Source organism: Syngnathoides biaculeatus, chromosome 4 (assembly GCF_019802595.1).
Source record: "Syngnathoides biaculeatus isolate LvHL_M chromosome 4, ASM1980259v1, whole genome shotgun sequence".
NCBI classification, from domain to species: domain Eukaryota; kingdom Metazoa; phylum Chordata; class Actinopteri; order Syngnathiformes; family Syngnathidae; genus Syngnathoides; species Syngnathoides biaculeatus.
The window spans coordinates 34,705,587-34,724,187 of NC_084643.1; the positions used below are offsets into that span (position 1 = coordinate 34,705,587).

General features: G+C 41.7%; 1 protein-coding gene and 1 pseudogene across 1 annotated transcript; both read left to right on the forward strand.

Annotated features, from left to right (window-relative positions):
* The first annotated feature begins 738 nt into the window (after positions 1-738).
* On the forward strand, positions 739-10,821 carry paqr3a (progestin and adipoQ receptor family member IIIa). Its single transcript, XM_061816631.1, is given in 8 exon segments — positions 739-914; positions 3,230-3,463; positions 5,985-6,147; positions 6,300-6,402; positions 6,405-6,454; positions 8,308-8,505; positions 8,997-9,087; positions 10,568-10,821. Coding segments are annotated over 7 exon segments (951 nt in total). The 5' UTR covers positions 739-914; positions 3,230-3,269; the 3' UTR covers positions 10,720-10,821.
* Positions 10,822-14,169: 3,348 nt separating this feature from the next.
* LOC133500095 (5S ribosomal RNA) lies at positions 14,170-14,288 on the forward strand (annotated as a pseudogene).
* The last annotated feature ends 4,313 nt before the right edge of the window (positions 14,289-18,601 follow it).

Here is an 18,601-nt window from a genome sequence, read left to right on the forward strand (position 1 = left end):
ATTCTGTATACGTAATCTGTTTACATGTATTATATTCCATTACTCCCCAAGCCTGACCATTATACAAATTCATCAGATCAAATAATGTCCAAGTGAAACGTGCCAAGGGTTCTACCAAAGGTTCACTCGGTGTTTAGGCCACTACGGATTTGATTCAAATATAAAATAGGGTCTCGTGTTTTAGCAATTGAGGAATACTGTACGTGTACTTTTATTCAGGCTCTCTCTGAACGCTCTTGTAGATATACGTATTAAAGGAACTATACCAATGCTATAATTTGTATTTTTCTGGTCTTTTCCATGAAAACAAAGTCACTAGGGCGACACGGTGGAACAACTGGCTAGAGCGTTGGCCTCACTGTTCTGTGGACCAGAGTTCAAATCCCAGCCCTGCCTGTGTGGAGTTTTTCATGTTCTTCCCATGCCTGGATGAGGTTTCCTCCGGTCACTCCGTTTTCCTCCCACATCCCAAAAACATGAATTCCTTAGACTCAAAATTGCCCCTAAATTGTGAGTTGTCTGTCTTCATGTGCTTGCGATTGGTTGGCAACCTGTTCAGGGTGTACCCTGCCTCCTGCCCAATTACAGATGGGAAGGGCTATAGCACTCCCGTGCCCGTGTAAAGATAAGAGGCTAAGAATATGGATGGATGCGAGGATGAATGGGCGGATTTACTGTGGTGTAGAATTATTATCATGAGTGCATTTTATTCAGGCAACGTAGGACGCTCTTGTCTTGTCGAGGGACCGTGGGTCCTTTATTTATGACGTCACGAGTGATTTGGAAGATGGAATTGGAAGTTGAACGTCCCTCGCTTGAATTCCAAGTTACGGGGGAACGATCTGATTTTTAAAAGTTGAGTGCGTTTACTAAGACCACAAATGGAACGAAGTGTACATATATAAAGTTTAACGGTGAGTTAATATTCAATTTTATAGACGGAACATGTCGACAAAATAGCTAGCTTGTTGTTGTAGCCTATTTTACCCCACTCGTCGCCAATCTTATTTGAAATGTATTTGCATTTACGTACTCTGGTATTACAGAAGTGTTATTTAATCAGTTGTGTAATTCGAGTTACCTTTAGTGTAACTTGAGTCTTCGGACTTGTTTGGCACAGAGTTGTTTGCAAAGACCGCTTTTTTCCATTAAGTTTATAATTCAGACCTGATTTTTATTGTGGAGCAGAGGTGGCAGAGGAGGCGGCAACTACTACTGGAGAAAAATAAACCTCCTGTGTTGTAACATACTTGGCCAATACTTGTGTGTTGTTTCATACTTGGCCAATAACGATGATTCTGAAAAGTACTCACACTATGTACTTGAGTTTAAGTTTCCACTCTTTTGAATATGGTAAATCTGGAAGTACTCAACATTGGTTGAGTATGAACTACTTCTTTTCCTTCAGTCATGTCCCGTCAGGGGTCACCACAGCGTGTTTTCCTTTTCTATGTAAGCAGTTCTTGTGCATCTTCCTCTCGAACACCAACTGTTCCCCTGTCTTCCCTCACATCATCCATCAACCTTCTCTTTGGTCTTCCTCTCGTTCTTTTGCCTGGCAGCTCCATCCTCAGGACCCTGCTACCAATATTACAACAATAGTTGTCTTGTCATACCAGATTTATGAGGCGACTTAAGATATATTCGTCAAATATTTTAGCTTCAAATTTGTACATAAACTCATTAATAAATTGTAAAGTTATCTACACTGTACATGGAATTCACATTTTAAATAAAAGTAGTTCCGTGGATTCGTGTATTTTCACGTGAGTTACCAAGTTGGCCACTAGATGTCACTGTTGTATCCCTTCACATGCTCATTAACTTTCAAGCCCAGGTGTCATCCCTGTAAACATTCTAAAATAGATATTGTAATGAAAAATACATATAACATTATTCACTTCAATGTCTATTCGAAAAAATAAAAGTGAGCGGAGAGCGCGTCATCCATGCGCAAAGTTCCAGAAGTGTCATTCTACGATATCCAAGTGGTCACCATATTGGCTGCATCCTCTTTCAGTGACGTCACCCGGACATTCGCCAATGAAAACACGCGGTGCACCCTAACTATGGGAGACAAACACGCCCCTTCTGACACGGAAGCTCTTTTCGAAAAGGAGAACACCACACAACTGAGTGAAGTTACCGGGGCAATATTACACTATTGTTTCGAGCCATATTCAGATGATATGCGATCACGGCCAAACCTCATCCCCGTCTAATCCACTTCCGCGGCGGAGATGAGCCATCACGGCTCATCGCAGCCGGCCGGTGTGGCTTATGATGGAGCCGTCCTGCTTTAGGGGGGTGTTCACCGACGCCGCAGTACTGAGCAACACAGTTGAGCTGGGACGCTTTATGCCCGCACGCAGCTGAGTGACGCATTCTCGGCTGAGTTCGTCAGAGCCACCCCCGTCCCCAAAGCCTGACGCGGAGCCTTCGCAGAAGCAGTGACCGCTGAACACGTCGCCTCAGTCGGTGTGGCTGATTTTCTGCGCCGTGGTGGCATATAATGGAGCCGAGCCGTGCTGCTAGGGGTATGTTCAAAGCAGCCGCAGTACTTGTACCGTTGGGCTGGGGCACATTACTGCCTACCTGTTATTTGGAACTCAGGAAGCTCTCGTCCTCTGCACCCGTGCAATCCATTTTTCACAACGAACCGGGTCTCTTGCAAACTTATGAAGGCTAAATCCATTCTCCCGAGTATTCAAGCAATGTCCAGCAATGCAATAAGCCGCCATTTTGGCTAACACTAAGGAACGACGAGCTACCTTCCCGGAGGTAAAACTAATGGAAACAAACCAGTTTGGTGGGGAGCGCCTCTGTCCTGTACGTCACTTCCTGGTTCTTCTCGAAAATAAATCCCTGAGAGGATTTTCATGGCGGGAGTTACAAAAAGCTGTATACGTCAAAATCATGTTTTGTGGTGAAAAAAAAAACGCATGGGCCCATATTGGCTGACGTTTTTCATCAATAACATACTAATAATCATCCATTTCATGACAGGAGCCCTTTAATAAGGACGAAGTGCTCGTTAGTTTGGATGTATGAAGAGAGAGGAACAGAATTTTTTTTTTTTAACCGTGAAAATGCTAAGATGCCACATTGTTTAATTATTAAAGGACATGCTTTCATTCTTAAGTCCTTCATGCTTTTACTATAAAACTTTGCACAACAATAATGTATGTGGCAAATTAGGTTCTTATCTTACCTGTTCTGTCTTGTACAGTCCGCCCTCGGGTCAGAAGAAAGCATCCCCCACCGCCGTGATGCCACAGAAGGGCCAGAAGAGCGCCCAGACCACCCATTACATCGAGCTGGGGGGCTACCAGTACTGGCCAGTGCTGGTGCCCCGTGGGATCCGCCTGTACACCTACGAGCAGATCCCGGGGTACCTGCGCAACAACCCCTACATCACGGATGGATACAGGGCATACCTGCCCTCCAGGCTCTGCATCAAAAGGTGTGCAGCCGGTGGGGAAAGTACTTGAGGGGGGATGTGTTGGTGGTTATTTAGGTAGGTGGTCAGCTTGGTTGTTCGTTAATTGGTTTGACACTTAACTCATCAGTCAAATAGACAGCTTATTACTTCACCATGGTTTGCTAGTTAAACATAATTAGCCATTTAGTTAGTTTATCAATGGTTAGTCTGCGAGTCAGTCAATTGACCCCTCCGTGGATTTTGCGCAATCCGCGTCACTGACCAATCAGATGCCAGAGATCTGCATAAACCAAAGTCCGTTTTTGCTCCCGCCATTTTCTCAGACAACATTGCATGGTCCACTATAGGTTTAGTTAGCGTTTTATTGCGTATTTGGGTTATTTAACAAAAAATATGGTTAAGAGGTGTAGTCACGAACTTTGTAATAGTGAACACAGGTATCCTGAAAGGCTAGTTGGTGGAGTTCGATTCGTACCCCTTCCAAAACCGAAGACCCAGTACGAAAAATGCCTTTGATGGATCAAACTTTGTGGAAGACTGCATCATCAACTAAATCCATCTAATATCAACCGGAACAGATATGTTTGCACGAAGGTATGCCCTATATTTGATTTTTAATACACGTCTCGTATAAATGAATGAGACGTTCTCCGCTGGCATAACACTGCTATGTGCAAACGATTGCCACACTTATTCATTGTTGAGCGATATTTAGCGATGATCGGACTGCACAAACGTATTGATTTCTTGCTGGCTCGTGGCCGAAGCTTAACCAGACCGTGTTTGCACGAAAATATGCCCTAAATTTGATTTTTAATACACGTCTGGTACAAATGAATGAAACGTTCTCCCCTGGCATAACATTGCTACGTGTGAATGATTGAATGAAATTAGAAGCATGGCGTCTCTCTCAGTTAAGAATGTATTGTATTTAGAATCTATAATATATCGTTGATTTGAATGAAATCAGAAGCATGGAGTCTGTCTCAGTTCAGAATGTATTGTATTGTATTTGCCATTTTTACTGTTTGTCATACGTCAGCGCACATGGCGTGTCGTCACTCCAGGAGGCGTGGTTAAGTGCCCTGTACGAAGGGGTCAATTAGAATAGAGCAACTTTGTAAATTGCCAATGTATATTGATAATTCATTATTCAACTTGTAAATTTATTGGTTAGTTTAGAGTAAGTCAGCTAATGAAGTAGTTAATTAATCAAGTAGCGAGTAGGATAGACATTTTCATAGCTTATTGTTGGCCAGGTCTTTTGGCAGCAAGAGTGAGTTCACTAAGTTAGTCAACTCATGGGAGGGCTAATTAGTTAGTCATTTAGTTAAATTGACAGTTATATAGCTTCATACTCATAGTTTGTCACCAGGTTAGGTAACTTTTTCGACTAGTTTCTGGCGGTACGCACCAAAGCAGTAATTGTATTATAATCAATTAAGGTGAGTGCATATTCGACAAAATCTTCACAATTCTCCCTTTGAAATAATGTCCTGTTCTTGAATAGAAGCATGGACAAATGTCCCATCCATCCATTTTCTTTACCGCTTATCCTCACGAGGGTCGCGGGAGTGCTGGAGCCTATCGCAGCTGTCAATGGGCAGGAGGCGGGGTACACCCTGAACTGGTTGGTTGCCAGCCAATCGCAGGGCACATGGAGACAGACAACAGTCCCACTCACAATCACACCTAGGGACAATTTAGAGTGTCGCATGTTTTTGGTATGTGGGAGGAAACCGGAGTGCCCGGAGAAAACCCACACAGGCATATGGAGAATATGCAAACGTCACAAAGGTGGGGCCGGGATTTTAACCCTGGTCCTCAGAACTGTGAGGCCAACGCTCAAACCAGTTGCTCCACTATGCTGTGTGTTTAAATAAATAAATAAATACCTCAAAAGTCTTCTTAATTGTCTGAGATTTGTTGTTAATGTATGATATCAAGTTAAGGTAATCATTCATAATATTTAAAATTTTGTTATTACATTAGTTCACTAGTTGAGTACATGAAATTTCAGATTGCTGCTTTCTAATGAAAAGCAAAAGCAATTTTTTTTTATTTCTCTCCCAGAAAAATATATTTTTTTATCAGTTGAAACAAAAGACTCAATATTTTGAGATTCATCACTGTTTAAAGAAAAGCATAGATCCGATTTGATCATTTTTCTTACGAACAGGGAATAAAGTATCTAAAAAAAACACTTCATCTTCTAGGTGCAAAATTCATTTTTCCTTATAAACCTAAAATGTGAGATTATTCCACTGGACTCCACATAGGCGGGTCTGGGATTGAACCTGGGACCTCAGAACTGTGGGGCCAATGCTTTCCAACTGAGTCACTGTGCCGCCGACAGATAAATCACTTATTAAAAATTTGTTGGAGCCCAAGTAATGAATCGATTAGCTTGTTAGTTCATCAGCAGATTTTCCGTAGTCAGCAAATTAGACAGCTACATACTTTCTTAGGCAGTTAGTTCTCTGAGCACAACAGAGTGGCCGTGGTGGTTTGTTGACGTGTGTGTTTTGTGTCTGTCCGTCAGTCTGTTCATCCTGTCCAATGAGACGGTCAACATCTGGACTCACCTGGTGGGCTTCCTGCTTTTCTTTTTCCTGGCCGTGTACCACATGGCGCAAGTTCTGCCCCAGCTGGGAGCATCACGCGAGGATTATGTCATCTACTCAGTTGGACTTTTCTGCTTCCAGGTACATTGTTCTGTCACTATTTTTAAATTCACCAATCAGTGAATTATTTTGGAGGGACACTATTCTCCGTTACTCGCTGAAAATTTTAACTACGTTGTTTTGTAGTCTATGATGGCACCGAAAGTACAAATGAACCCTTAACATGTGTCCAGCTATGTCTGCTTTGCTCTGCGGGCTACCACGTGTTCTGCTGCCACCGCTCGGAGAAGACGAGTCGGCGCTGGATGGCGCTGGACTATGCCGGTGTGTCGGTTGGGATCTGGGCTGCTACGTGCCTGCAGTCTTCTACGCATTCTACTGCAACAATGTATGTTACCAGAGGTGGCTATTTTTATACATGAAAAAAATACTGGATTGTTGTATGGGAAGACAAACTATCCAATACTGAACTCAGGTGAAACAGCATTTTAACCTCATTTCAGTTCAGTTTTGTCTTGGTTACTTTGAAAATGAAACAACCAGAGTGACCGAGTTACTTGTAAAATAAAGGAATCAGTGACGTAGCTCAGTTTTTCCTGGCAACTGGCAACACTGGTGTAATGATTGCGCCACAGCGAATCAGTGAAATTGGTTGCCACCACTTTGATTAATTTTTGCAGCCATAATATGCATACAATATATTAAAAATCGGACTTTTTGTTTTTATTTTAATGATAAACTAAATTTGGCCGCTTGGTTGTTTTAAGAAAAACAGTGCGGGGGGAATTTATTTTCCAATAAAAAAAAAAACAGCCCCCTCTTTGTGAATGTTAGGCTATTTTTTGTTATTTGTGTTTATAATAAAGTAGAAAATTTAAGTGTCTCCATTAATGGCATGTTTTATGACTTAAAGTAATGATAAAAACTTGCAAAGATTTGGCCATTCAATCAATTACAAAATGTCCTTTTATTTTTTTCAATAGATTGTTCACTTTATGCAGCCTCACAATTACAATTTTTTTGCGTGTAAGTTTTTTACAGTACCGTGCTCCCCCCCCCCCTTTTTTTTTTTTAAACCGCATATGAATGTGCATTCTATTCTGTATCCTGATTCGCTAAGGGAATCCCTGCACTGTGTTCTGCTTCCCGATTGGCTAAGGGACCAGATCATTGTCAACTAGGTACACTGGGCCCCGTGGCGTTTTGGTGCATCTTCACAACCCCTCGCAGGTAGGGAGAAAGTTGTTATTGCACAGCGGCAGTCCCGTATTTAGGGCAGGCCTTCGCGGCCTCCCTGAATTCCACTGCCAGACGAGCACCCCCAAGCTCCTCCTCTTTCTCAACCCTTGTGTCCGTTTCATCCTCATCAGCACAAATGAGCCACACTGCAAGCATCAAGCAATTATATAAACTAGGCAAACTGAACGAATTCTGTACTGTACAGCCGTGGTCCCAAACTTTTTTGCACTGCGGACCGGATGGTACAGCAGAGCCAACCAGCCGGAGAAACTGTCAAATACGCTTGAGTCGCTGTTAATTTTTTGTGTCCAACCTCATAAATTAATTATTCAAATTGTCATTTCTAAAATCTTTAATTTTTATAAGAAAATGCTTATCCCGGATAAAGTAGGATAATGGATGGAGGGATGTTCAGATATTTGTGAAATAAATATTTTGGCTTCAAACAGGTTTTGGTTTCACTCTAGAATGAATAGGTTTCCAATGACGTCACCACCACTCTTAGACCAATTGTATAAATTAACAATTGAAAAAGAACTTCCCACTTCACCTATCACCTGTGTTTGCTGACCTCCATGACACACAAGATGGTGGGTTTTGGAAACATCCATACAGTAGTGTAGTTTTTTTTCTTAATCTAAAAAAAGTTTGAACTTTTGAGAGTTTAAATGAGAGAAATTAGAAAATGTTCATGTCTGTCTAAGAAAAGCTTGTAATAGTATTTTGGGGTTAAGCAGCCTTAAAACATACATAAGAAATGGCCGAAAAAAACAACTGAATGAAATAACATCCTGTCAACAAATAAAATACTGAAAATGAAAAAAAAAACTGAATGGAAAAAATATCTAAAAAAAAAAAAATGCTGTGGCGGCTCCTAACGGGACAAGCCGAAAGGCGAAGAAGTTAAATGAGGGAACAAATTTATGTAATTTCTTAAATTCAGTTATTTATTTATGTTTTAAGTCATGAACCCCTCTGAAAGTAAATGTTTTTGTGTGTCAGTACTGGCGTCAGGTCTACCTGGTGACAGTGTTGGCCATGATCCTGGCAGTGTTCCTGGCACACATCCACCCCAACTACCTGAGCAAGCAGTGGCGCCGCCCTCGCTCACTAGCTTTCTGCGCGCTGGCATCGTGCGGCTTGATACCTGTTGTGCACTGGGTCTTTGATGCTGGCGGATTCTCCTCGGAACTCGTGCAAGTACGGATGTGCATTTTATTATTATTCAAGGATGTAAGCACCACCTTTTTTTGCAACAGAGCATTTTCAGAGATATTTTGCAAGCTCTCCCACTTTGAAATCCTGGAGGGGTCTGACATCTTCATTTTAGGTGCATGTCCTCTGTGAGAGAATCTTAAAAAAAAAAAAATCACAATATATGATTTGAAAAAAAATTTTGTATGTTACTGTTGTAAATAAGTATTTGAACACCTGCCAATCAGCAAAAATTCTGGCTCTCAAAGACCTGTTAGTCCACCGCTAAAAAGTCAAACTTCACTCATTCTAAATTAGAAGCAACTGTTTGAGATTGTTAGCTGCATAAAGACACCTGTCCACCCCACATAACGAGTAACATGGGTAAGACCAAAGTAGGAGAACTTACAAAATCGCAGGGTGCTCAAATAAAATCATGTGATCTGACTGGACATGTCTTTTTTTTTTTTTTACTTAATGCCGGTCTCTGTCTGCAGGCATTTATCCCCCGTGTGTTGGTTATGTATTTGATGGCGGCATTGGCGCTGCTCTTCTATGTCTCAAAAGTGCCCGAACGATATTTCCCAGGTCAGTCATGTCAATGTTCAAATGCAAAATCATCCACAAACAATTCATAATGATCAGTTGAGGAAATCTGCTAGTCTCTGCGAAGACAAGCATTAATCTTCAAATTTTTTCCCATCCATCCATTTTCTGAGCTGCTTATCCTCACAAAGGTTTAGGGGAGTCCTAGAGGCTATTTTGGCCATCATTGGGCAGGACACCCTGCACTGGTTGCCAGCCAATCGCAGGGCACACGGAGACAGACAACAGTCCCACTCACAATCACACCTAGGGGCAATTTTGAGTGTCCAATATATGTTGCATATTTTTGGGATGTGGGTAGAAACCGGAGTGCCCGGAGAAAAAACACGTAGGCAGGGGGAGAACATGCAAACTCCATACAGGTGGTGCCGGGATCGAACCCTGGTCCTCAAAACTGTGAGGCCAACGCTTTACCGGCTGATCCACGGTGCTGCCCCTTTTCACTTTGCATTATGTATGTATGTTCATAAAAATGTAAAACTCGGTGGATGTTTTTGAGGAAAATATACAAGTCAAAATCAAACATAATGCTTTCAAGGAATAATCCAAGCCACTGTATAGACTTTAATGTGAATAATTACCGCTGCTCCCCATTTTGAAGGAGAGTGTTATTTGGGTGTTTAAAAAAAACAAAAAAATTCAAAGTCACCTCCGATGCGACGGTGGCTCGGATTTGATTAATTCACGACGCCACCTGGACAGACCTAATGAAGGCACATGCATAGTAGAAAAGCTACACAGGCACGGAGAGAACATGCAAACGCCACACAGGCGGGTCTGGGATTTGAACCCTGGTCCTCAGAACTGTGAGGGTCAACGCTCAGACCAGCCTCACCATGCTGTGCGGTTCTTTTTTTAAAAAAAAAAAAAAAAAGGTTGAGGTTTGTTGTTGTTAATATATGATAAGGTAATCATTCGTAATATTTAAACTTTTGTTATTACATAATTTAAATAGTTGAATACATGAAATTTCAGATTGCTGCTTTCAAATAAAAAGCAAAAGTCATTTTTTTATGTCTCTTCCATAAAAATATTTCATCTTTTTTATTAGTTGAAACAAAAGTAACAACAAAATCCATTGTTTAAAGAAAAGTATGGATCCGATTTGATCCTTTTTCTTATGAAGACTTCATCTAGGAACAAAATAAATTTTTCCTTCTAAACCTAAAATGTGACATTATTCCATTTAAAATGTTATGTATTTTTTAGTTCCAAAAGTAAAATTAATGTTTTTAAATTTAGCTTCACTTTCAGATGTAATTCTTACCCAAAAAAATCAGCAAATCTGGAGACTTGTATTTTCTTACCTTAACCGTAATTTGTACCCTCTTCACCTTCCAATAACATACAGTACATAAACTTCCAAGTTGTATTTTTAAAAAATGGTTTTTGGATGGAAAATGGAGGAAAAAATGGTGAGTGTGGCCCAAATGTTTGTGGCGTAAATGATGTGCTGTTTTAGGCCAACTGAACTACGTGGGCTCGAGCCATCAGCTGTGGCACGTGCTCCTGCTTCTCATGTTCTACTGGTGGCACCAGTCGTCCTGTTTCATCATGGCCTACAGACACGGCCGGCCTTGCCCTGTGGACCTCGACGCCAACGTGCACTCCTAGCCAACTATGTGACACTCTTTGTGAACATCGTAAGAATGTACAACAACACGACCCTACACGGTGTTGACTATGACAATATTAAACAACAGGAGGTTGACTGACTCATAATGTTATACTTTAAACTTGAGCCCGTTCTCAGATGTCGTCGCCGGTGTCATATTTCATTTCCAGGGCGTCTTATGAGGCCATAAATAATTTTATTTCCAGACACGTATTCTTAGTTGCCTTATTTAGTCGTTCTAACATGGTTACTCTCTGCTATAACGCAGGTCCAGCCAGACCCTACGTGACAAGTGTTTACTGTATAAATCAATCACTTCTTTCTGACTTGATGATACGAGAGCTGAGCTTTTCCATCTTTATGCTATTTACATGTAAAATGCACTTCTACTTCCGAAAGATTCAGGTTATGAAACGACTTCTGTAACGGATTAATCTCGTAAGTAGAGGTACCACTGTATATGGGGGGGCATGCCCCCCGGTTTGAAAATCACTGGACTAGTCTATTTTACCTCATGCTAGAGGAGAGGAGACTATTGCTGTATTATATAATATAGTGCTAGATAAAAGAGACAGACAACACTGTCTCATACTTGACTTTCAACCCTGTCCTAGACTACAACTTTACTATAACATGCTTGTGGCAACTAAGACTACTAAACAATAATACTCAACTAGGGGTTGTACAGCATTGGTGAAATTTTTTTTGTTTGTTTTTTAAAACCTGCGCTATATTGCAGTGTGAAATATTTTAGGATCAGTGGTGGGAAAGTGGATTTTCTATGCAAAATAGTTCAAAGTTCAGTATACAATTCTAAAATCAAACCACTTCAGTTAATGATTCAAAATTTTGGACCATGTACACCTGTAGAAAAATGAACTTGTTCATAGTTGTTGTCCACCCCGCCCCCGCCTCAATTGGATGTTGCTGACAGGCCGTTACCCCCGAAATACTTTCATTTCTCCAGTGTTGCCAGTCAGTCAGTTCACATGCAACATAGCCAGACAGGATCGGTGGTGAAATGACATTGATATCGTTGGGATTCCCAGCAGCTCTGGCAGAATAAATTTAAATATTTCAATTTATCGACTCCTGTATCACAAAACAAAGTAACTTCCACGTTATCGCAGTTCAATTATATCATGTTTTAACAAAAGTATTCAGATACAAAGTTTTCCAGTCTCGGTTTTTACTCTTATATCTTGTACTACGCTCAAGGAACGTATTCATTCCATTGTGTGAAGTGTCCCTGACCGCACCTCGTGCAGTCACGCAGCTACAGCATGCCTGCCTAATAGTCGTTTGACTCTGAAGAGCAGAATACATTATCTTATACACAAATAGGTCCTCCCCATCTATCCATTTTCTGTACCGCTTATCCTCACTAGGGTCAGGGGCGTGCTGGAGACTATCCTAGCTAACTCTGGGCAAGAGGCAAGGTACACCCTCAACTGGTCACCAGAGAATTACAGTGCATGTAGAAACAACCATTATTTGTAGTTCTTAATGAATCTACCAACATTGTAGGAGATCTTGCAGTAGTGACAATTGCACACGCGTACGTCTCCATGATGATGCTCAAACAATATTTTGCACTGCCCTAGACTCAACCATATATGATAAAATCACCCCCTCCTTGCCTAAACTTGGCTCGAGGATTAATATGCTTATGTTGGACTATATTATTAATGTATTAAACTAGAGTACACAAAGAGACTCAAGAATGTACTAGACATTCTATTACTATGATGTATTAAAATGTAAACTACAAATCCAATTTCAATGAAGTTGCTGTGTTAACCAATACATTGATTTGCAAGTCATGTTCAGCCTATATTTATTTGAATACACTACAAAGACAAGATATTTAATGTTCAAACTGATACTTCTTTATTAGCAAATCATTAACTTACAATTTTATACCAGCAACATGTTCCACAAAAGCAGGGACACTGTCATATTTACCATCACAATGTCTTTTAACATTGAGTAAACACTAATTGTTGAAGGTTTGTCGGTGGAATTCTTTACCATTCTTTCTTGATGCACAGCTTTCAGAGCTTCAGTTGTCCTGTATTACGCTTCATAACCTGGCATACATTTTCAATGGGAGACAGGTCTGGACTGTAGGGAGGCCAGTCTATAATACACTCATTTACTTTCACACCACATTGTTGTAACATGCAAAAAGTGGTTTGGCATTGTCTTGCTTGAAATAAGCAGGGACGTCCATGAAAAAGACGTTGCTTGGATGGCAGCACATTTTCTCCAAAACCTTTAATGTACCTTTCAGCATTAATGGTTCCTTCACAGATGTCTAAGTTATCCATCCTATTGGCACGCACACAGCCCCATGCCATCACAGATGCTGGCTTTTGAACTTTGCGCCCATAACTGTCTGGATTGTTCTTTTCTTCTTTGACCCGGAGGACATGATGTCCACAATTTCCAAAACCAATTTGAAATGTGGACTTGTCACAGCACCATTTGCGATGAGCTCGGGCCCAAAGAAGCTGGCGGGGTTTCTGGGTGTTGTTCACGAATGGCTTTTGGTTTGCATAGTAGAGTTTTAAGTGGCACTGACAGATGTAGCGCTGAACTGTATGTACTGACATTGGTTTTCTGAAGCGTTCATGGGCCCATGTGGTGATATCTTTACACAGTATTGGTTTTTGATGCAGTGCCGCCTGAGGGATCGAAGATCATGGACATTCAATGTTGGTTTTTGTGTTGTGGTTTCTGCAGATTTGCTGAACCTTTTGATCTAACGGTATAGGATCATACATTTAATAGTGTCCATAATATCATATTATGGACAACAGTTGATGAAATCACTAAATTCCTTACAATTGTACATTGTCCTTAAATTGTTTGACTATTTTGTTTTTTCATGGACTTGTTCACCAAGAGGTGAACCTCACCCCATCTTTCCTTGTCACTAAATCAATTTTTAGCCAATCATGGCACCCACCGTTTCCTAATGAGTTTGTTCAGCTGTGGGATGTTCCAAACAGGTGCTTGTTCTGCCCCCCCCCCCCCCGTCACAGCTTTTTTGGAACATGTTTCAGCCATAAAATCCAAGTTAATGATTATTTGCTCAAACAAAGTTTATCAGTTTGAACATGAATTGTCTTGTCTTTGTAGTGTGTTCAAAACCCTCGTGAATTAGGGACTAAACTTTAACACTTAGGTTGAAGAGGCCCAAGGAGGTCACATGAATATTGTTTTAATTTCCACCCCTCAAATTGTTCAATGGCTTCATACCTATCCATAAAGTTTATATACTTTTTATAACATCTATGAACAATAAGAGGAATTTTCCGTTATTACATAACTAAATATGCCATGTTTTGCTCCTCAAAAAATTCCAAGTGAAATATATATGAGGTAATAAGAGCCTTGAATATGTCAAGTCATAAATGTATTTATGCATTATCATTATGGAGCAGGCTTACGGCCATGCTACCCTGAGGACGCCCGATCTTGTCAGATCTCGTAAGCTAAGCGGGTTTGGCCCTGGTTAGTACTTGGATGGGAGACCGCCTGGGAATACCAGGTGCTGGAAGCTTCTCTCCCTGGCCAAAATGCAGAGGGGTTGTGTCAGGAAGGGCATCCGGCGTAAAAACTGCGCCAAACAAATATGTGGTGACCCATAATGGGACCAGCTGAAAGGAAAAGAAGATGATTATGGAGCAATGGCAGCTACAAAGACCGAAAGAATGCCCAGCCCATAAATAGAATAGTTTAGAAGAATAGAACGGCACTAATTGTCATTATACATGGTACATCGAGATAGCAGAGGTTGTCCTGTTTCAGTGCATACAAAAGTACAAGGTAAAAAATACATACAAATAAAAATGTAAAATGGAATGCATTTTTTTGTATTGGACAGTGTCGAAAATCAGTGTGCCTTCAATAATGACTAAAAGCAGAACTCTGAAGACAAATGAGAGTTCAGGAAGGTGATGGCTCCCTAAAAAAAAAAGTTTCTCCCTCTGTTGGTCCTTGCTTTTGTGCATCTGTACTGCCTTCCACATGCCAGAAGCCGAAACAGTCGAGAAGCGGACTGTGGAGTCTCCTAAATACAGGGTTTGTACACTTCCAGAGAATCAAAATTCCATGACTTTCCAAGTATAAAATACAAAATTTCATGACTAATATTGGATTGACTGATTGTGGTAGACAGCAATATTTCAGCTATATGATCGTGTGTTTTCACTTAAATAATAAGTGCCAAAGCTTTTCAATGTAGGGGGCGCATCAGAATGACTGTGAAATTTATGGTTATTAAAAATATAAACTATAATTACATGTTGAACTTGTATTTTCATCGATATACGATAACTTGTGCTCCAAAATTGACGTTACATACAGTCAGAGAATGGGGTTGAAGCCACTCTTCACGTGCCCTATGGCTGAAAGGCTAGCGCCTTCACCACAAAGCCATGCCCAGCTCTGTATAATTATGAATTGGGCCAAAAGTAAAAAAAGTCTTTGTTTGCTGTTACCCTTCCCACCCATCAAAATCATAGCAAAGACTGGATATGCATGTATGCTTAGGTGTTCATGTTCTCCAAAACGTGGGAAGACATTTGTTAATATTACGAAATTTACACAGAAGAGTTTGAAAGCGTATAAAAGTCGGGACACATACAAATACTTTGTTGCCGGATGGGTCATAGATGTCGTGTCCTGTAGAATTGAATGAAATAAGTCTCGTCTTGTGACGGCAAAGTATGCGGCGTGAAGTCACGTCTGGAATGGCCTGAGTTGGTTCTGACCTGAAGTAACCCTGCCTTCTTCACACTGAATTTAGACAGTGAATTTCAGACAGCGAACTGTAGCCAGTTGAATCTCAGGAGACTGAAAATATCGCGTTTGAATTTGAAAGGTTGAATTTTTTTACATGGTGAATTTTTTAAGATTGAAAAGTTAAAAAGAAATACAGCTATTGAAATGTGAATTTTACAACCTAAACTTTTCAGTGGCATTTTTAATTCAAATCCTGGGGGCACATATTTACTTCTATAAGCTTTGTTTGACTAGCAATACCACCTTGTAAACAGGGACGTCACGTGCATGATCTCTATACTCCTTTAGTATTCTCATTCTGTCGATGGTAGCACGTGCAACAGCAGCAAAACTACTTGTTGGGGTGACCCTTAAAATTAAAATACAGTAGTCTGCCACTGAAGTTTCCAGCCGACTGGGAACAGTTGCAGTAGCGCCGGTTGCATTGGAAAATTAATTTTCTCCGGAGTCAGCTCTCCCACAGAAGAAGTTTGAAATTGTCAAATTCTCAGTCTTATCCTTCAGCTTCCTTGACATTGTTGTGATGTTTGGCCGACTTCATATGACTTCGCAACGCAGCTTCTCCCACATCAGCTAGGTTAATGAGTTTACCGCATGGAGAAGAACATTTTGCTGTATGAATGTCACAAGGTGCCAGCGACCCGCGGTACAACTCCTTTTCTAACCACGTGTTGTTGAATTGACACTTTCCCGGCATATCTGCAACTGGAAGCTTCGTTTGTTTCACTGAGCTCAGGTGCGAACTACCTCCACGCTTGGATGAACTGGACAAAATGATGTCACTGCGAGAAATTTCGAGAAACCGGAAATGCGCAAGAGTTATCCTTGCTTGACAGGTTTATTGTTTTAATTAAATATTTCGAGCAGCAACAACAAAATCCCATTACGTTCCCTGACCCAAAGCCAAATATTTTTCATTTACCAGATTTTCCAAGACCTGGAAAAGGCAACGTCTCTTCCCATGATATTCCAGAAGTTCCCTGACCCGCACGAACCCTGTAAATAATGTTCTGAGCTCTGCTAAGGCACCGAGTAGAGAAAATGCCTGCCACAGAGAGGGGGAGGGCAGCTATGACATAGCTTGTCAATCATTTTAGTGTTCGGTTTTTGTTGAACACAACATCCTAACTTCACTGACATTGGGTTTGTAGACCACAAAAGCGTCAACCATACTGTGAGTATGTGAGAAAACGCTGTTGTTCTCCCTGCCTCTCTTTTTTTCCTGTATGAGAGCTGGTAGTGTAGTGTTTGTGTTTTTGTAAGCAGTGTTCTATATTCTCTCATACTCACCACTTTGGTGAACTCTGTTTTTAAATGTGCTTTACAAAATGGGATTGAACTAAGCTCAGCTAGTCTATGACAATACTAGACGACAATATAGTCAATCACATGTGACAAGCTTCCCATCCTTGTGTAAAATCCCCCACTCGTTTTTTTATCCCCAAGTGTCACGCACAGAGAAGCGCTGGACCCAAGAGCAGACAGAGGTCGATCTGAGGTGATGAAAAGGTAATCGCGGTAATCCCGGACGTGTTCGCAGGCAGAGAACTGAGCAGGTGGCTGGAATGATGTGTCAGGAACACAACAGCGCACTGGGAGAAAAGGGGCACGAGAATTACAAAGGGAAGGAGGAGTTGCGAGACTAAGAATAAGTGTGCCTTTGTACCGCTAGGAGAGTCTGCAATACTTTGGCGAGCATCTCAGGAAACAGGAAGGCTGACATGTGTACACCGGAGGTAATTGATGACAAGTGCTGGGGACAAAGAGGGGAGAGGGAGCAGACGCAATCATGCCCTCCTGGCACCAAACGTGGAACATGACATTAAAGGTCAAGTGTCATCCCTATAAACATTCTAAAATAGATATTGTAATGAAAAATACATAACATTATTCACTTTGTCTATACCAATAAATAAATGTGAGCGGAGAGCAAGTCATCCATGCGCAAAGTTGCAGAAGTGTCATTCTACGATATCCAAGTGGTCGCCATACTCGCTGCGTCCTCTTTCCGTGACGTCACCTGGACATTCGCCAATGAAAACACACGGTGCACCCTAACTATGGGAGACAAACGCGCCCCGTCTGACATGGAAGCTCTTTTCGAAAAGGAGAACACCACACAACCGCGTGAAGTTACCGGGGCAATATTGCACTCTGGTTTCTAGCCGTATTCAGATGATATGCGATCACGGCCAAACCGCCTCCCCGTCCGATCCACTTCTGCGGCGGAGATGAGCCATCGCGGCTCATCGCAGCCGGCTGGTGTGGCTCATTTTTGGCGCCGAGCTGTGCTGCTTTAGGGGGTTGTTCATAGCCGTTGCAGTACGCGATGAACACCGTCAAGCCGGGGACTTTACTGCGCGCACGCAGCTGAGGCATTGTCGGATGCGTTCTTCAGAGCCGCCGCCGTCCGCGAGCCCGAAGCACAGGCTTCGCTGGCGAACGATGCAACAGCTCGACGCCGTCCGACGCACACATCGACACATTTCATACGCGGATCTTTTGTTACGTTATGAGAGACCGATTACGTGGTCCGCCCCAATCTTATTTTGTTTTTAGTAGCTGTATAAACACCTACCTGTTATTTGGAACCCATGAAGCTCTCGTCCTCTGCACCCATGCAATCCATTTTTCGCAACGAACCGGGTCTCTTGCAAACTTATGAAGGCTAAATCCATCCTCCCGAGGGTTCAAGCAATGCAACGAGCCGGCATTTTGGCTAACACGAAGGAACAACGAGCTCCCTTCCCGGAGGTAAAACTAACGGAAACAAACGAGTCCACTTGGTTGCGCTTCTGTCCTTTACGTCACTTCCTGCTTCTTCTCGAAAACATTTAGTGCACGTTCAGATTGACATGTCAGAAAAGGTCAAAGAAACTGTCACGTGACAAATATTGTAGTGCAGATGATAGTCATGTCTATGTTTTAATGCTATGCAATCTGCTGACACTACCTTTGCAACTGACCAATAGATCGCGATCGCCGTATTGGACACACATAAAGCAAGCGACGTGCTGAATTTTATAGCCTGATTGATCGCCATTGAGCACCCCTGTCGTAGACTGATGG